The following is a 17,592-nucleotide window of genomic DNA, read 5'->3' on the forward strand; positions in this document are numbered from 1 at the left end:
CTCCTGCTTCTGATTATTGGATTACATCATTGGTGTAATCAGCAATCGATGGTATCATGGGATGGCATGCACCTCCCCTAATACTGTGGCTGTCTACTGTAGAGTGATTAATGGAAACAAAATGAACCTAGGCAAAAAGCCAGCTGCACTATTCCCACTGTCTCCTCACATCAATTATGTCTTTTGATGCAGTAGGTGATACAATCTGATTTTTGTAGTGGCAACTACTTCTCTGGTAATCTGAAATTCATACTAAGAATTGTTTTATTACTTTGGTTTCTAGCAAATTAATCAATATTTAGTCACCTAACTAAATATCTTTTTTAATGATTTTTCTACCCAGGTATGTCAGTAGAAGTGGGCAGATCAATTCCCCAACTAGTTTCTTCAATCTTTTGCAGAACTCTGTATACAGGTTCACAGTGCTAGCAGCTTGAAGAGACCAGTCTTTTTGCTGAATTAGTTTGCAGTACAGAGAATGCAGTATGATAACTGTCATAAAAATAAAAAGGACAGCAGGGACCTACAGTGGGGAGGTTTTGAAGTTGTAAGATACCAGTGGGTGATTCAGCTAAACACCCTCCATCCATAACTGAAAGATCAGTTTTGGGTGCACTGAACTTTTGTGTTTGCATTTTCCTTGCCTAAACAACTACCACGACTGTTTGTTTTTTTCCTCGCAGGCTGGATTCTAATTGACCGATGTGGAAAGCATTTTGGAACCATTCTGAACTATCTTCGAGATGACACCATTGCACTTCCCAAGAACAGACATGAAATCAAGGAACTAATGGCAGAAGCTAAATATTACCTTATTCAGGGGTTGGTAGACAAGTGCCAGGCAGCGCTTCAGGTTAGTAATTCCATTTGATTTGCTTATGCCTACTGCTCCTTGTTTGTTAACCACTTGCCCTCCAGAGGATTTACCCTCCTTAATGACCAGGCCTCTTTTTGCTACTCTGTGCTGCACTAATTCAACTGATAATTTCACAGTCATGCAATGCTGTACCCAAACAAAATTTACTTCCTTTTTTTTCACACAAATAGAGCTTTCTTTTGGTGGTATTTGATCACCTGTGTGCTTTTTATTTTTTGCGCTATAAACGAAAAAAGACCGAAAATTTTGAAGAAAAATATTTTTTACGTTCAGCTATAAAAAATATATAGTAAACTCAAAGTTAGTTATAAATTTAGGCCAAAATGTATTCTGCTACGTGTTTTTGTTAAAAATCCAAATAAGTGTATATTGATTGCTTTCTGTAAAAGTTATAGTGTCTACAAACTATGGTATAGATACTGCAATTTATGCCTTTTTTTTTGCTATACAGCGCTGCACTAGTTTAATTAACAATTGCGCAGTCATGCAATTCTGTACATAAATTCAATTTATGTCCTTTATTTCACACAAAGAGAGCTTTCTTTTGGTGGTATTTATCACCTGTGCACTTTTATTTTTGGTGCTATAAACAAAAAAGTTTTGAAAAAAAACACTTTTTTTAAACGATATTTTCTCATTTCTGTCATAAAAAAATCCAAAAAAAACTAAAATTGTGTCATAAATTTAGGCTAAAATGTATTCTACGTGTTTTTGGTTAAAAAATCCCAATAAGTGTATATTGATTGCTTTGTGTGAAAGATATAGCATCTACAAACTATGATATACAGTCAGGTCCATAAATATTGGGACATCGACACAATTCTAACATTTTTGGCTCTATACACCACCACAATGGATTTGAAATGAAACAAACAAGATGTGCTTTAACTGCAGACTGTCAGCTTTAATTTGAGGTTATTTACATCCAAATCAGGTGAACGGTGTAGGAATTACAACAGTTTGCATATGTGCCTCCCACTTGTTAAGGGACCAAAAGTAATGGGACAATTGGCTTCTCAGCTGTTCCATGGCCAGGTGTGTGTTATTCCCTCATTATCCCAATTACAATGAGCAGATAAAAGGTCCAGAGTTCATTTCAAGTGTGCTATTTGCATTTGGAATCTGTTGCTGTCAACTCTCAAGATGAGATCCAAAGAGCTGTCACTATCAGTGAAGCAAGTCATCATTAGGCTGAAAAAACAAAACAAACCCATCAGAGAGATAGCAAAAACATCAGGAGAGACCAAAACAATGATTTGGAACATTCTTAAAAAGAAGGAACGCACTGGTGAGCTCAACAACACCAAAAGACCCCGGAAGACCACGGAAAAAAACTGTGGTTGATGACCGAAGAATTCTTCCCCTGGTGAAGAAAACACCCTTCACAACAGTTGGCCAGATCAAGAACACTCTCCAGGTGGTAGGTGTTTGTGTGTCAAAGTCAACAATCATGAGAAGACTTCACCAGAGTGAATACAGAGGGTTCACCACAAGATGTAAACCATTGGTGAGCCTCAAAAACAGGAAGGCCAGATTAGAGTTTGCCAAACGACATCTAAAAAAGCCTACACAGTTCTGGAACAACATCCTATGGACAGATGAGACCAAGATCAACTTGTACCACAGTGATGGGAAGAGAAGAGTATGGAGAAGGAAAGGAACTGCTCATGATCCTAAGTATACCACCTCATCAGTGAAGCATGGTGGTGGTAGTGTCATGGCATGGGCATGTATGGCTGGCAATGGAACTGGTTCTCTTGTATTTATTGATGATGTGACTGCTGACAAAAGCAGCAGGATGAATTCTGAAGTGTTTCGGGCAATATTATCTGCTCATATTCAGCCAAATGCTTCAGAACTCATTGGACGCCGCTTCACAGTGTAGATGGACAATGACCCAAAGCATACTGCAAAAGCAACCAAAGAGTTTTTTAAGGGAAAGTAGTGGAATGTTATGCAATGGCCAAGTCAATCACCTGACCTGAATCTGATTGAGCATGCATTTCACTAGCTTCCGATTTCTTACTATAGAGATGATTGGCACCATACCGGTCTCCAATCAGCTCTATGGTCAGCTGGCAGAAACACCAACTGCATTCTCAGGTTCCTCCGACAGCACAGGACTGCTTGAGAAGGCTGTGGAAGGCAGCAGGGAAGGGGGGGCATCATCTCTTTCTGTTTGTAAAAGCAATCCTGCAGCTAATTAGCCACTAGGACTGCTTTTACATGAAAGCTGATCGCTGGCTGAAAAAACGACACCAGAATGATGCCTGCAGCTGTAGGCATCATCCTGGTATAACCATTCAAAGTCCAGCGATGTACCAGTATGTCGCTGGTCCTTGTTGTATATATTTGCTTTTTTTTTTTTTTTTTGTATGCAGCCTGTGGGCTGAATGAGAAAGAGAAAAAAATCTCTGCCAGAAGAATGGTGGGCCCACATTGCCTTTTGATGGTGGGCCCACATTAGGTCGCACGGTGCCACATGCGCCTGTTCCAAGATTGTACAAATGTCTAAATAGTGGCACGCTTGAATAAAAATTGTCCACGTATAAGTGGTACCCCATATGGAAAAAAGATGACACCTAGTCCCAAACTATCTTGCCACTACTCCCCATGTAGTCTGGGCATCCGTGGGCTCCACGTGACTATCTTTACCCTCATAAATCTGAAACGTATATGTATAGCCTGCTGTCCTCTCACAGGTCTTATACATCTTGACCCCATATCTGGCACACTTGCTGGGGAGAAATTGTTTGAATGCAAGGCGGCCAGAAAAATTAATGAGGGACTAATCAACACAGATTTTTTGATGGGGAGTATAGACATCTGCAAATTTTTGGTTAAGGTGATTTACAAGGGCTGAATTTTGTGAAGCCGATGAAATTCAGGGTCACCTCGAGGACGACAGAGTGTATTGTCTTTGAAATGCATAAAACACATTATACTCTCATATCTATGCCTGGCCATGGCAGCAGAGAACACGGCATATGATGAATCGGGTCTGTGCACCAATACAACCGCAATCCATTTTTGTTTAGTAATGCCCATGTTGAGGGTTAAGCCCCAAAAAAATGTACTTGCTGGGGGAGAAGGGGAGGGGGGTAAGTGTAGGGGCTAAACGCAGGTGCTGGCAAGTGCTGGGGCTGATCCCACTAACGCTGCGTTTTTGGGGATGCTATACTAATGGGAATGCTGATATAGTGCTGATCTGATCAAAGATATTGATCCGTTCAGACACTATACTAGCAATGGAGGTTTATTATGTATGAGCGTGTTCCTGGCAATCAAGGGGTTAAATGTGATTACTGGTGTACTGAAGGCAATCTGACGCTATCTGGGAGGGAAGTGAAAACCATGGGAGCACGAATCACGCATATATATGTGATTTTGCGTACCCGAGCCACCCTGTAGCAGTATTTCTGCTATAGGGCAGTCAGGAAGCGGTTACAGAAGCGGTTTGTGTGACGGCGCTGCGTTCCTTTAACTGACAATTGCGTGGTCATGCAACGCTGCACCAAAATTAAATTTACGTTCTTTTTTTCCCATGAATTGAGCTTTCTTTCGGCGGTATTTGATCGCCTGTGCGTTTTTTTACTTTTTACGCTATAAAAAAAAGACCAATTTTGAGAAAAAAACAGTATTTTGGACTTTTTGCTATAAAACATGTCCAGTAAAAAAAGTAAAATGGCGGTATATATACTGGAATTTTTGGGGTTTTTACATCTCTCTCTCTATTATTAATAATGGTGGCGATCAACGACTTATGGCGGGACTGAGGCGGACATTCTGACACTGGGGGGAACTGACTTGGGGTCACTGACATCCCCAGTGACACCAATACAGTGATCATTGCAAAAAAAAAAAACACCCTGAGATTGTACTAATGGCACTGGGGAGGAAGGGGTTAACAAAAGGCAATCAAAGGGTTAACTGTGCGATGGGAGTGTTTCACTAGGGGGCGGGGGGTGTGCTTCACTGTAAGCACACTGATCCGGAAGGCTGAGCTCAGCCATCCGGACCACTGTGCTCAAACTGACAGGGAGGAGAGCTGCATTGAATAGAATGCAGCCCTCCTCCCTGTCAGTGTTTGACGGTAATCGCCAGGCTCTGGTGGGTAATCACAAGTAGGGACCCGGTGATTGACACCCGCAGCCGCGATCGGCGGCGAGGGTAGGTGGTCATGCGCCTCACGCAGAGCTCCCTACCCAAAATGAAAATTCACATATATATAGGTGATTTTGCGCAGCGGTGCTGATCTGCCGCAGTATATCTACTGTGGCTGGTCGGCAAGCGGTTAAAGTAGAAAGTCATCTAAATAAGAAGAAAACACCCATGAATTCAGTTATATATTATATATTAAAACTAAAAATACTTATCTGCTGCACAAAGTTTCTGGGGATTTCCCTCTTAGGTGCAGGATCAGATGGGAAGAAGATCTAGGAACATTTCTGGAGAAATTTTGGAAAAGTTCTTCAGGGTCTCACCACAGTCTCAAAGTCTCCCTCTCATAGCTTGACAAAATTTGTTATTTATCACCGGGCCTACTGAACCCCAGCAAAAGTGGGGCTTCACTAGGAGACCTGGTACATCTTCTTTGGTGGTGCCCATAATTAGTAAGATACTGGGATGCAGTGATCCTCAAAAGAATGAAGTATACGTACTTCCATTTGCATTCCCTCCCTTATCCCTATTTTTAATGTTGATGCTTTCACCTCTACTGTGATGTAAGCAGCACGTAGAGCTATTGTTCTTAGATGGGTTGCCAATGTCCTCCTACGTGCAGCTGGATTCCTGAACTTAAATAATCAGCATTTGAACGAATCACATATGAACATTGGGACTACCTTAAAAAAATGTCATCTAGTTTGGAAGCGCTGGCAATAACATAGACACATAATGTGTGACAATGGATGTATATGAAAGGTGTGTTTAAGCCTTCTATGTGCTAGTTGTAAAAGTGAGTCTCTTTGGTTTCCTCAAATACTAAAACTGATGTATTTGATGTTTGTATGCAATGGCTTAAAGGAGAAGTACAGCCAAAGCTCTTTTGGCTGTACTTCTCCTGTGAGTCACAGAAGTGCAGTTCATTCTGCAATCCTGTGACCCCTTTTCAGCTGACAGCGAAATTAAGTCCTCTCTCGGCTGACGTCACTCAGTCAGTCCAGGCTGGGGAAAAATCCTGACTTTAAAGTAGGGATCCACCCCAGAGTCTGAAGCAGCACCTGGCTCAGCCTCTCAGCGAAGAGCTTGCGAGCCTGAGTCAGCCGCCCCCTCCCCCTGCACAGCCCAGTGCTCCAGTGAATGCTGGGGGGAAGAGCAGAAAATGGTGACAGTCAGAGTGGCTGTGAGAACTCGGCGGTCATGTGATCGGTGAGTTCTCACACTTAGTGCTGGCGAGGGACCAATGCTGCATCCACCTAGGTAGCTATAAATGGGGGGGGGGCTACTTTTAAGCCTGCTTGCTTTCTCTGAATTGACCATTTAATATTATCTTGTGCTCTGTTACTTCATTGTCCTGTTGTACTCCACCCTTTTGTACAACTATTGGTGTAGCATAGGCATATAGCAGTATTGTATGTCACTATGTTGTTTGTTACTAAAGACAGATCAAAAATAAAATATTTACCGAAAAAAAAAAAACTAGCATAATTAGGTAGGTCTATTTGGTTTCTGTGAATCCATGTACTCCAGAAAAAAAAGCTGAAAGCAGTAGTGCCTCCACTGGGAGCCAGTAAGCAGCAAATGTACCAAGTAACTATAAAATGACTGCAGCTTTCTTTCATGCCTTGAAATTGCATGGTGATAAGAGGCTCCACCGAACCTCTCCAGAGATCTAGTGTCTGTCTCTTTACACAAAAGGCTGTACAACTAAACATAGCTATGATATGGTTCATGCTAGAAGAAGAAAAAAAATCATTTAAAATAGATTTTTCTGGACAGTCACTACAATTATCCTGAAATAAGGGTGTTTGCTAAGTGCAGTTATTCAATCAAAATGATTGTGTGTGTTTATTGATCGTCATGTCTGTGGGTAGCCTACCTTTTTCCTATGAATCTTTCCCTAATCTGAGGAAGTCTTTCCATTTCATGCCGCTTGATAATGGCTAGTCAGCTACTGAACCCATTGAACTACAATGCAATCCTGTCTGATAACTTTCCTCAGTAATATATATATATATATATATATATATATATATATATATATATATATATATATATATATATATATATATATATATATATACATATACATACACACACAGACAGTTGTGTTCAAAATAATAGCAGTCAGACATCACTAACCTGATCAATCACTGTTTTTGGTAGAAATGATATTTCTACATGGCAAATAATTTACTAGCAGGTGTAGTAGAGTAATAGAAATTCAACAGACCCAACAGTCATGACATGCATGCTGCTGATTCTGTGTAATTGAATCACTAATTGAAAGGGGCATGTTCAAAATAATAGCAGTGTGGAGTTCTATTAGTGAGGTCATTCATTCTTTGAAAAACAGGTGGCAATTATTGCCCTTATTTAAGGAAGGAGGGCAGCAAATGTTGTACATGCTGGTTACAGTGCATTTCTCTCTGAAATTCTGAGGAAAATGGGTCGTTCCAGACATTGTTCAGAAGAACAGCGTACCTTGATTAAAAAGTTGATTGGAGAGGGGAAAACAAATAAGTGCAGAAAATGATAGGCTGCTCAGCTAAAATGATCGCAAATGATTTAAAATGGCAACCAAAACCTAAAAGACGTGGAAGAAAGTGAAAAACTACCATTCGAATGGATAGAAGAATAGCCAAAATGGCAAGGACTCAGCCAACAATCCGCTCCAGGAAGATGAAAGAAGGTGTAAAGTTACCTGTGAGTACTGTTACAATTAGAAGACGCCTATGTGAAGCCAAGCTATCTGCAAGAAGCCCCCGCAAAGTCCCACTGTTGAAAAAAAGACGTGCTGAAGAGGTTACAATTTGCCAAAGAGCACATTGACTGGCCTAAAGACAAATGGCGCAACATTTTGTGGACTGATGAAAGTAAGATTGTTCTTTTTGGGTCTAGTGGCCGGAGACAGTTTGTCAGATGACCCCCAAACACTGAATTCAAGCCACAGTACACTGTGAAGACAGTGAAGCATGGTTGTGCAGGCATCATGATATGGGGATGTTTCTCATACTACGGTGTTGGGCCTATTTATCGCATACCAGGGATCATGGATCAGTTTGAATACATCAGAATACTTGAAGAGGTCATGCTGCCTTATGCTGAAGAGGAAATGCCCTTGAAATGGGTGTTGCAACAAGACAACGACCCCAAACACACCAGTAAACGTGCAACATCTTGGTTCCAGACCAACAAGATTGACGTTATGGAGTGGCCAGCCCAATCCCCAGATCTTAATCCAATAGAAAACTTGTGGGGTGACATCAAAAATGCAGTTTCTGAGGCAAAACCAAGAAATAGAGAAGAACTGTGGAATGTAGTCCAATCATCCTGGGCTGGAATACCTGTTCACAGGTGCCAGAAGTTGGTTGACTCCATGCAACACAGATGTACAGCAGTTCTCAGAAACAGTGCTTATACAACTAATTATTAATTAAGTGATTCAAAGGAAAGCAAAATCTTCAAACATTTTTCAGTTTATATAGTGAATGTTTGAGTTTGTAAAGAAGAATACAAACACTGCTATTTTTTTGAACAGTCTAATATTCACTTTTCTTCAATTTTTTTAGAGGAACACAAATTTGATATATTTTTCTTCATGTTTTGATTTGGAATAGAATGTGTAGTGTTCCCAATGCATTTGTGTGTATGGAAATAAAAGCTATTAGAAGGATTTTGAGCTTTATTCACTTTTTTCAACACACTGCTATTATTTTGAACACAAGTGTATATGTATATATATATATCATTTTTTTTAAATTAACCCATTCATTTTGCATGTTTATAGGCATGCAAATACGGTATGACTGCTCTGAGCTCTTCATATTGTAATTTCGGCATACTGATCCTTCAAGTAAATGTGCGTGACTAGGAGTGGGGTTATTGCTGCCAGGACCAGTTTATCAAGGAGAAACAATATTAACTGGACAGTTTTTCTACTCGAATACAGTAGTGTCACTGTCCAGATTTAGATTCTTTCCATGTGATTTACACTGGATCTGTTAAAAAAATAAATCTATTCTCTTCAGAAACAATTATTACTGAGAACAAAAGTAGCTAATAGTCATATCACATCAAAGGCAAGATTACACTTTATTATTACCGGTTGTTATGCAAGTTTTGCATGCATGATGAAATACTGTTCTCTACCATGTTTCAGGCTGTAATGTAAGACATGCATTACCACAAGGTGCAGATCCCTTTGTCTGGATGGAGAATGCAGGCTGCAGCCCTGAATAAACACCCTCTATAAGCCTTGGTAAAACAGTAGGGCAAGAAATAATAAGTGTCTCCTGGAAAGTATTAGCCGTTCACAGAGTGTTTTTACTTGTTGCCTGTTTTTTGTAGCCATTCACAGAATGTTTTTACTTGTTGCTTGTTTTTGTTTAAGTAGAATATGAAATGTTATGACTCTGTTGGAAGTGGTTGTAATGGTCAGAAGGTTTGTTACACATGCATGTGAGTGCAGCTTTCCCCCCAGCCTCCATTTCTACTCACCTGAGCCCAATCTCAAGCCAGTGGTGTGCATGAGTACTGAGGCTCCCGCTGTGTGGAGGGATTGGGAAAGTGGGGGGGGGGGGGTGCAAGACGTGCTCTGTGTGTGTCTTATGGACACACAGAGGTGGCTCAGAAACGGTCCTGCATGTGTGCCCCCATAGCAAGCAGCTTGCTATGGTGGGCACTCGGTGGGGATATGGGGGCCTGGAGCGCTGGCTTGGGACCCAAGAAGAGAGGGATCGGGGCTGCTGTTTGCAAAACCATTGCATGGAGTGTGACATGGTGTTTTTTTTTTTTTTTGTTTTTTTAATACGAACCTTTAAAATCACTTCAATTATATTTTAACACGACTTTATTTCTTTCATGAGGAAGAATGCAAACCTTTCACATTGAGAAAGATAGCTTATGGTAGTTTTTTTAGTTTCTGTTCAGTAATCCATTTTTCATAGAAGGCTAATAAAAGCCCACCAGCTGTTCTCAGCACAGTCTTCTTCTCCTACAGCCCTTTTTCTCTTGGCTTCTTTGTTTAGCACATTATAAGACTGCAATTCAGAGTATGTGGCTGCAAACAATGCTGTACATTTTCTTCACTAATTGTCTTCATTTCTCTTACTTTCAGGATAAAAATGAGTCATATGAAGCCGTATGTAATATCCCCATTATCACATCTCCAAAAGAAGAAGAGAAGCTGATTGAATCATCTGCCAAGGTACACACTTCACTCCTGCATTGTCCCAGCCAACAATTAGGTTAGCTTGGTGTTGGTCCCATAAAAATGTGTCTAGATCTCATCATATTTTTCACCGTTGAACAAAGGCTTATCTGTCATTCACCTTTAGAATAATAAGGGGTTAATGAGCCTATTGTAATGGTTTGAACTTGAATCCAGGTGGAGTTTGCATATTAGGACATTGCTTACTAGTTCCTCATTCAAATTAGAATACAAAGGCTTAAAATACATTGTATTGTAAATGATCATTCATTTATTGCCACTAAAGGATAACAAATCAAAACAAAAAATATCTTTAGTCAGGGCTCTGAAGTCCGATATTAAAAAAAAAGGAAAACCTATATTTAGCAGTTTGATGACCTACTATAAGCAGAGTATAGAGTTGGACACCAACCGATATTAATTTATAGTGTTATATTTTATAGTGTTCTTCTGCTTTTGTGTTTGTTTTTACTTGTAGTATTTTGGTGTTTTTTTGTTTTGTTTTTTTAATTGCATTAGAATTACAGTATCAACTGTAGAGACAAAAAGTCTGCCTTGTTTCACATCACATTTAATAAATCTTAAGCAGGGTGTCTCAACCTTTTTTCAGTCAAGGCTCCCTTAAAAATTCTGCACAATATTGAAGAATCACTCTAAAATGTAAAAAAAAACCAAATCTAATTGTTTTACATATCGCAGCAACATTCACACATGTAGGACACCCAACATTGGAGGTAATTTGTTCCATCAAAGCAAATACACCTTTGCACATTGATACTGACTAGTATTGCAATGTTTCCTCCCTCATTCAGCTAATGTGACCCCAGTGCTGATGGAAAGGAACAAGGGAGGTTCAAATAAGGATGTTGTGCAGGTGCCCGACATCCTCCTTACTAACAAATGTTGTCATTGATTGTTACGGTGCCGGCAGCTAGAAGGTTGTGATGGTACACAGAGAAAACCTATAGCTTTGTGTAACTAAAAGGCAAGCATGATTCAGCTGCTTGCTTGTATACAATTTTTGGGTAATTTTTAGACATTTTGCCTAGGCAACCCTGAAGAAACTCTGGTTGAAAAGGGCTGATCTAAAGTCATAAAATCAAACTTTTTTTTTTTTACATGTTTTGGATAGAGTGGTGAGTAGTTAAATTCCCTGTCAGTTTTTTACTACTGTCTGTGTCTGCATTAGAGATATTCACCCTCTGATTTTATCCTGTTGACTGTTGTCACAGGACTAAACTTGAGAAAAAATCCACAGCTGCTTACAGCCAGTTACATGTAGGCAATAAAACCTTGGCAGATTTCCTGTGAATAATCCATTATATAGCACAAGGTAACATGTAATGTTTGTGTTTTCCTAACAGCCTGTTGTCAAACTCCTGTATAACAGAAGCAACAACAAGTATTCATACACCAGGTATGTACTGTTATCAAATACATGCCAGTATGTACAGCACTGTTTGCTCTCGACTCTCTTAAAAGTCTGGAAAGTAATACAAGTGTGTGAGGGTGAAATTAAAAAAACTTATTGATTACATCCCAGCAAAACATGAATTGGGTGAGTGCATTTTTCTTCCCTTATTGAGTGTGGAATATCGATCAGCTGAGAAAATCCATCTTTGCAAAAGGACATGGAAAGAGCTTATAGATATATGGTTGTTCCTCCATCTAGCCTTTTGGAGAAAGTTCTCTGTCTGTAAGCACTTTAAATTCCAGGCTATTGAACTAGTCTAGAGAGGAAATAGTCCTTATTGTAGACAGATTTTGTTTGGAAAGGGTTATTTGGGGTAGTGGATTATACAAGTCAATAAACAAAAGATTGATTTTAAGAAACTCCTTTGACAAACAAATCCATACTGCATTAAATTGTCTAATGCATACTGACTTTAAAAGTGCACTGTACACCTTATCTTAATCCTACAGTACAAGATACAACAGAGTATTCATAGGCTTCTTCCTTCAGATGATTGGACACTGGCAGAGATTTTCAGGTCATACACACCCTGGGCGCCTCCCCTATTACCCTTCCTCACTTCATGAGTCCTCAGTTTTTTGCTAGTGTCCTAAGGTAATGGACCTCTTCTTCCTTACAGAGAAATCACTCTTAGCTTAACTTGTTTATTATATTATGTTTCAGATTCCTCACTGTCTGCTAATAAAACAATAGAAGCAGTTCATCTGGGTTGGTAAAACTTTGGGAGCCATACCTGGAACCAGACCCAACGCCATGGGGAAGGCCTGTAATGTTGCTTCGGGTACTGGATCCTGCATGGCCGCTCACCTCAGCACTTTGTGTAATGTGTAGTTAGCTGCTAAAGTTGTCGCTAAAACGTAACCCCTCAGAGCTTAGTCTCAGTTGGATACAAAGGAATTGTGTCACACTTTCAGCCGGCTGAGAGCCCTTATAAGGTACTCGGGCATTTCCCCTTACCCTTTTATCACAAGGACTTTGCTACAGGATGGTCTACACCTGGGTTGCTGCATTCTCCCTCTGGACATACTTGCCTTAGTTTCCGATCTCCACTAATTTAGTGCCCTACAGGGCAGTGGAGGAACTACCAAGGTCGCACTTGTGACCGGGCCCTGGCGTTCTACCACTGTGGGTGGACCCCAACTGGGTTGATGGACGCAGGGCTCTGAGCTGAGAGCACCTCTTTCATGCAGCCCCGAGCCTGCACTGACCGTTCCCCCTCCCTATTTCCTTGCATGGATGGGAGAGGAGAAAGAGAGCTGATCTGCTCTTTCTCCTTCTGTGTGTGCACCACAGGAAGTGTGAAGCCAATTGATGAGCACTAAGAGTCCTAGTATATTTTCATAATGTGATATTAATAATCATGCTAGTGCTGCATGCATATCTTTACACAGAAAATCCTCAGAAGAAATCCTCAAAACAATCCGTGGTCCTATAGTGTCTTCTATAGTATATTTAAAAAAATTATGAAATATAGTCCACCAGATTTATTTATTTATATATACTGTGCTCCTTCACCAGTTGTGCTCTCACCTGATGTTTATGAACAAACCTTTAGGTGAGGTTATACAAGCTTGTGTCCCTTTAATTGGGCTCAGAATTGGACAGATGGGTAAATCCCTCTTTCCCAGATGGATGGAGTTTTTCCTTTTTCCAGCAGGGGGTCTCGCCGTTATCAAGAGATCCTTTTCCTGGATGTGGATGGAGTTATCCCTCTTCCCACTAGGGGGTCTCTTAGCTCCTTTCAGACTTTTTCCTCCATGTATGTGTGTTCCCTCCTCTGCTGCCACTTCCAGCAATGCGAATATTCCTTCTTTACTTTCTCAGCTAACCCAACTGCTCTCTTCTTGGCAGTCTATGTCCTTAGCTTGGTTTGGTAGGGCCCAAGCGAACAAAATGACTTATCTTCCCAAGCTACTCTATCCTTTTTGAGTGCTCCCTGTTCGGATTCTGTCCCATATACTCCGCATACGGCAATATTGGAGGATAAACATGATAAGTTTCTTAATATTTGGAAACCATGGGTGGATTATTGGCCAGTTTCTCGTTTTACTGCGAAATTTACTAATCTGTGATGTGTTTGGTTTAGCCTCTCCCCTTCCCTTATGTGGGGATCGTGTCTCCCGGCTCTCCCGCCATGGCGAACGCCTTCTCTTGCTGGTCTGTTTCTCTCTTTCTCTCTGCTCTCTTCTTTCCTTTGTTTTCCTGTTTTCCCTGTTTGAGTCTTTTTTTTTTTTTCCTCTTTCTCTCTTTTTTTTTTTTGTATGGTTTGTTTAAATTAAATCGATTGTCTGTCACTTATATTTGCTTTCTTACAAGTCTATGATTCTCAGGGACAACATTGCCTTATGAGAACGTAGCTCTCTGTTTATTCTTTTTGTTGCTCCTTTTTTTTTATATATAACTTTAAAATTCTTGAAAGTGGTTGCGAGCTTCGCGGCCCTTTACCTTCAATAGTGTCATCTGGACCCCCGCTTGAGTCTTGTTTGTATATCTCTGTGCCTGCTGGGTGTTGTTTTCCCTATCTTTTGTTGTTTGTTACCGCTCTGTATCATACGATTTGTTATGGTTTGTTTGTTTCTTTCTTTCTTTTAACATGCCTAATAAAATTTTTCGTAAAAGAAAGGGAATTGACTGCGGTTATCATCCCAGTATAACCACTTAGACCTGGTGACATACATGTACGTTATCCGGTCTTAAAATATTTAATACAGCCACCTCTCTCCAGGGCTCCATAACATCAGGCCCTATGTCAAGCTTCACCACCTTAGAGGAGGCTGCAGAAGATTTCTCACCCCCATACCCCTATACTTGATTCTCCTCCGTCTTGCCATGCTCCTTTGAGTACAAAGAGACTGATTAAATCTTCAAAGACATTTCCCATTAATGAGCAATAGAATGGGCAATTTATGACAAATATAATGTCAGAGTGATGCCGTGCATAATGATTTATGTCATGCTGCGCACTATGATTTAAAGTGTGCGTTATCTTGCACATATTTTTGCTGCAGCTTATTTGCAACACTTTTTACACAGCCAGTTGTGTGGTATTTTCTGTTCATTAATTTATGACAAATATCATTGCTGAGCTTTATATAGTGGAAAAAGTACACTAAAACTGGTCTGTTCAGGTATGTGGTCCTGCGACTTCAGTTTTAAACTTCTCACTGTACCAATTAAAGATGTTCCCTCATTCAAACATTCTTTCTTTTTACTTGCAGCTAACTGATCTAGGGCAATGAACAACCACCACAATCCTGGATCCCAGGACAATGTCTTAACTAAGCAGTTAGAGTAGTTATTCCTAAGAGTGGAGGGTTGTCTGATACAGTTGGCCTCTCTCTGGGACCCAGGCGTTCGCTTGGTGGTTTCAAAGGAACACAAAATAGAGTTCAAAATCCTACCCTTGCACCAATTTCATTTCTCAAATCAACACAAATCTGCCCAAGGACAGTCAGATTTGCCGAAAGTTGCTTGCTCTGGGAGGACTCGGCAGGAGGGGGGTGGCAGCAGCGACAGCGGGGGACCCAAGAAGAGGAGGATCAGGACCGCTTTGTGCAAAACCATTGCACAGAGCAGGTAAGTATGACATGTTTGTTATCTTTAAAAAAATGCCTTTAATATCACTTTAACCCAGTAAACTGTTGAAGCCTAGTTCTTATGAATCAGAGGGGTCTCTGAGTCTGTTATTCCTATCTTGCTAAAAGTAAGAAAAACCACTTCCAGAAAGGTTATTATCATACCTGGAAATCCTTCATTGGTATAAAAATAGGCACTTCAATCCCAGATTATTCTGTGCTTCGCATTCAGGCCTGTCTACAATTGGGACATGACCAGAACTGGGTCTTAAACTGGAAGAAAAGCCAAACTGTAACTATTCATAAAAATGTTCCCTCCCATCTTCTGCCTATCCTGCTTAACCTGTATAAAAAAGGTTTGTGTACTTACCTATTTTCTATCCATTGCAGTTCAGTAATGTGATCCTGCAGCTCTGTGTAAGGGAGTGCTTGACAACAGCTGGGAATTCCGGGAGCTGTGATGTTACCCATAGGTTCCTATGGCCCAGCTATTGTTGGAACTTTGATGTTGGGTTTCTTAAACCTTGTTGTTGGGCCTGTTTGCACAGTTCTGTTTGCCTATTAGTTGACTGCCCTTTTCATTCATTGTTTGAGGATGCCCTGGGGTCTGTAAATACTCAGTTTGCTACAAAACTAAGCACTGAGGGACAAGGGGAGGGTGCATGCCTTCAAAAGCTTTGCCAGTGTCCAATTACCTGAAGACACCGAGATATGAAATTTACAAGTAAGCCAAATTCCTCCCTTGTGCCGTGACAGTTAAAATGTGTATATATTTAACAATCAAGCTTTGTTAAATTCTATACCCAGTAGAGCAAAAAAGAGTTTTTTAAGGTGTTTCAAAATTCCTCCACTTGTACAAAATGTAATACTAATGGTAGCTGTAGGAGTGGGATGTTAGAAATTCAAATTGATGGCTCTCACAAAAAAGGCTTGTATCCAACATGGCATTTGCCATGCTAGAGTTTATTTGCCATCAGATTAGATTGTCTAGACTGGTGGTTCTCAACCTTAGTGAGACCAAGGTAGGGTATTTTTCTTCCAGAGCATTTCATGCCCCAACAGTTATGTACTGTTGCTGAAATAAAAGAACTGCCAAGGCACCCTAAAGTGCCTGAAATGGTACATGAGCCCAGTGCTCAACCGCAAGTTGCTGTATGTTGCTTTAGCACGTTGGGGAACTTTATTGAGCCTGCCAAGCATGCAATGAGATCCCAACTGAGCAATCATCTGCACTGATGCATTTCATCCTTACAGGGTTGCTCTATAACTATGCTCAGAAGCGTGAAACACATTAGAAGAGGGACGGTCTTCAGGCAGGGATGTCAGTGTTTGTTTGGCTGGCTGAATAAAATTTTAACATAGATGTGATGTCATCATTGTGCAGCCACTTGTTTCCTTGAGCCAGAGTGTATGGAGTGTGAAGGTGCATGAAAGCAAATAAAACGAGAGAAACGGAGTTTGGAGCGATGGCATTTCTGATTGTGTATTCCTATACTGTTGTATAAGTAGAAACTTTTTCCACCTGCTTAGTGCATGCTAGGTATGTCTGGTGATCTACCTTACAGTCATGAAATCATAACAATCAAAAGGTAGATCAGTACACATGAAGCTAGCATTAGACTGATCACACATCTGTTGAGCTGAAGATCACTTAACTAGGTGTGTATACAAATGTGTATACAAAAACGCACTTGGGATTCTAAAACTTTGGTGTAAAATAGCAGTAGAAGATTGATAAGGTCATTTTAGTACTCACTATGATCTTTATTTAAAAAATACTTTATTTGATTTATTCATAAATGTAAAGCTGCATTCATTTGTTTCTTTTATAGCTACCTATAGTTAAGCTTTAATAAAGTGATATAATGGCATTTTAGGCTATGATACCGGTAGACTTTAGTTTTGTCATAAAGAAGACATTGGGAAAGCAGAGCTGAAAAAAGTCAGCATTATACCCCTTTAATACCTGCCTATTACTGGAAGTAGGCTTTTTGATATACAAGAAAACCAGGGGGGTGACTTATTCCATTAGACTCCACTCAATGACAACATCATCACTTTTATGTAGAGTCTTTAAAGGCAATTACAATATAATGTGCAATTATTTGTATTCATGAATTTCTGCAATTCAACTACAGTTTGCATTACTTCTTAAATGGCAAGGCTTGGCACCGTACAAAAGTACACACCAGTGAATACGAGTTCTGATGATAAGCAGACACCTTTCAAATGCAGTATGTATACAGCGCACACATATGAGTGGGCTTCTAAAGAAGCAAAGAAAACATTTCTG

General features: G+C 40.2%; 1 protein-coding gene across 2 annotated transcripts in view; it reads left to right on the forward strand.

Moving 5' to 3' along the window:
* The window catches only part of TNFAIP1 (TNF alpha induced protein 1), a 36,090-nt gene that overhangs the window by 13,323 nt on the left and 5,175 nt on the right, over window positions 1-17,592 (forward strand). For both annotated transcript variants that reach the window (XM_089683763.1, XM_089683764.1), the window contains exons 3-5: window positions 684-853; window positions 10,158-10,247; window positions 11,615-11,667. In XM_089683763.1, the coding sequence (XP_089539889.1) occupies window positions 684-853; window positions 10,158-10,247; window positions 11,615-11,667 (313 nt within the window). The remainder of the gene's footprint in view (window positions 1-683; window positions 854-10,157; window positions 10,248-11,614; window positions 11,668-17,592) is intronic.

The sequence above is a fragment of the Staurois parvus genome, unplaced genomic scaffold, assembly GCF_062004578.1.
Source record: "Staurois parvus isolate SC_StPar_1 unplaced genomic scaffold, SC_StPar_1.0 ptg000321l, whole genome shotgun sequence".
Lineage (NCBI taxonomy): Eukaryota > Metazoa > Chordata > Amphibia > Anura > Ranidae > Staurois > Staurois parvus.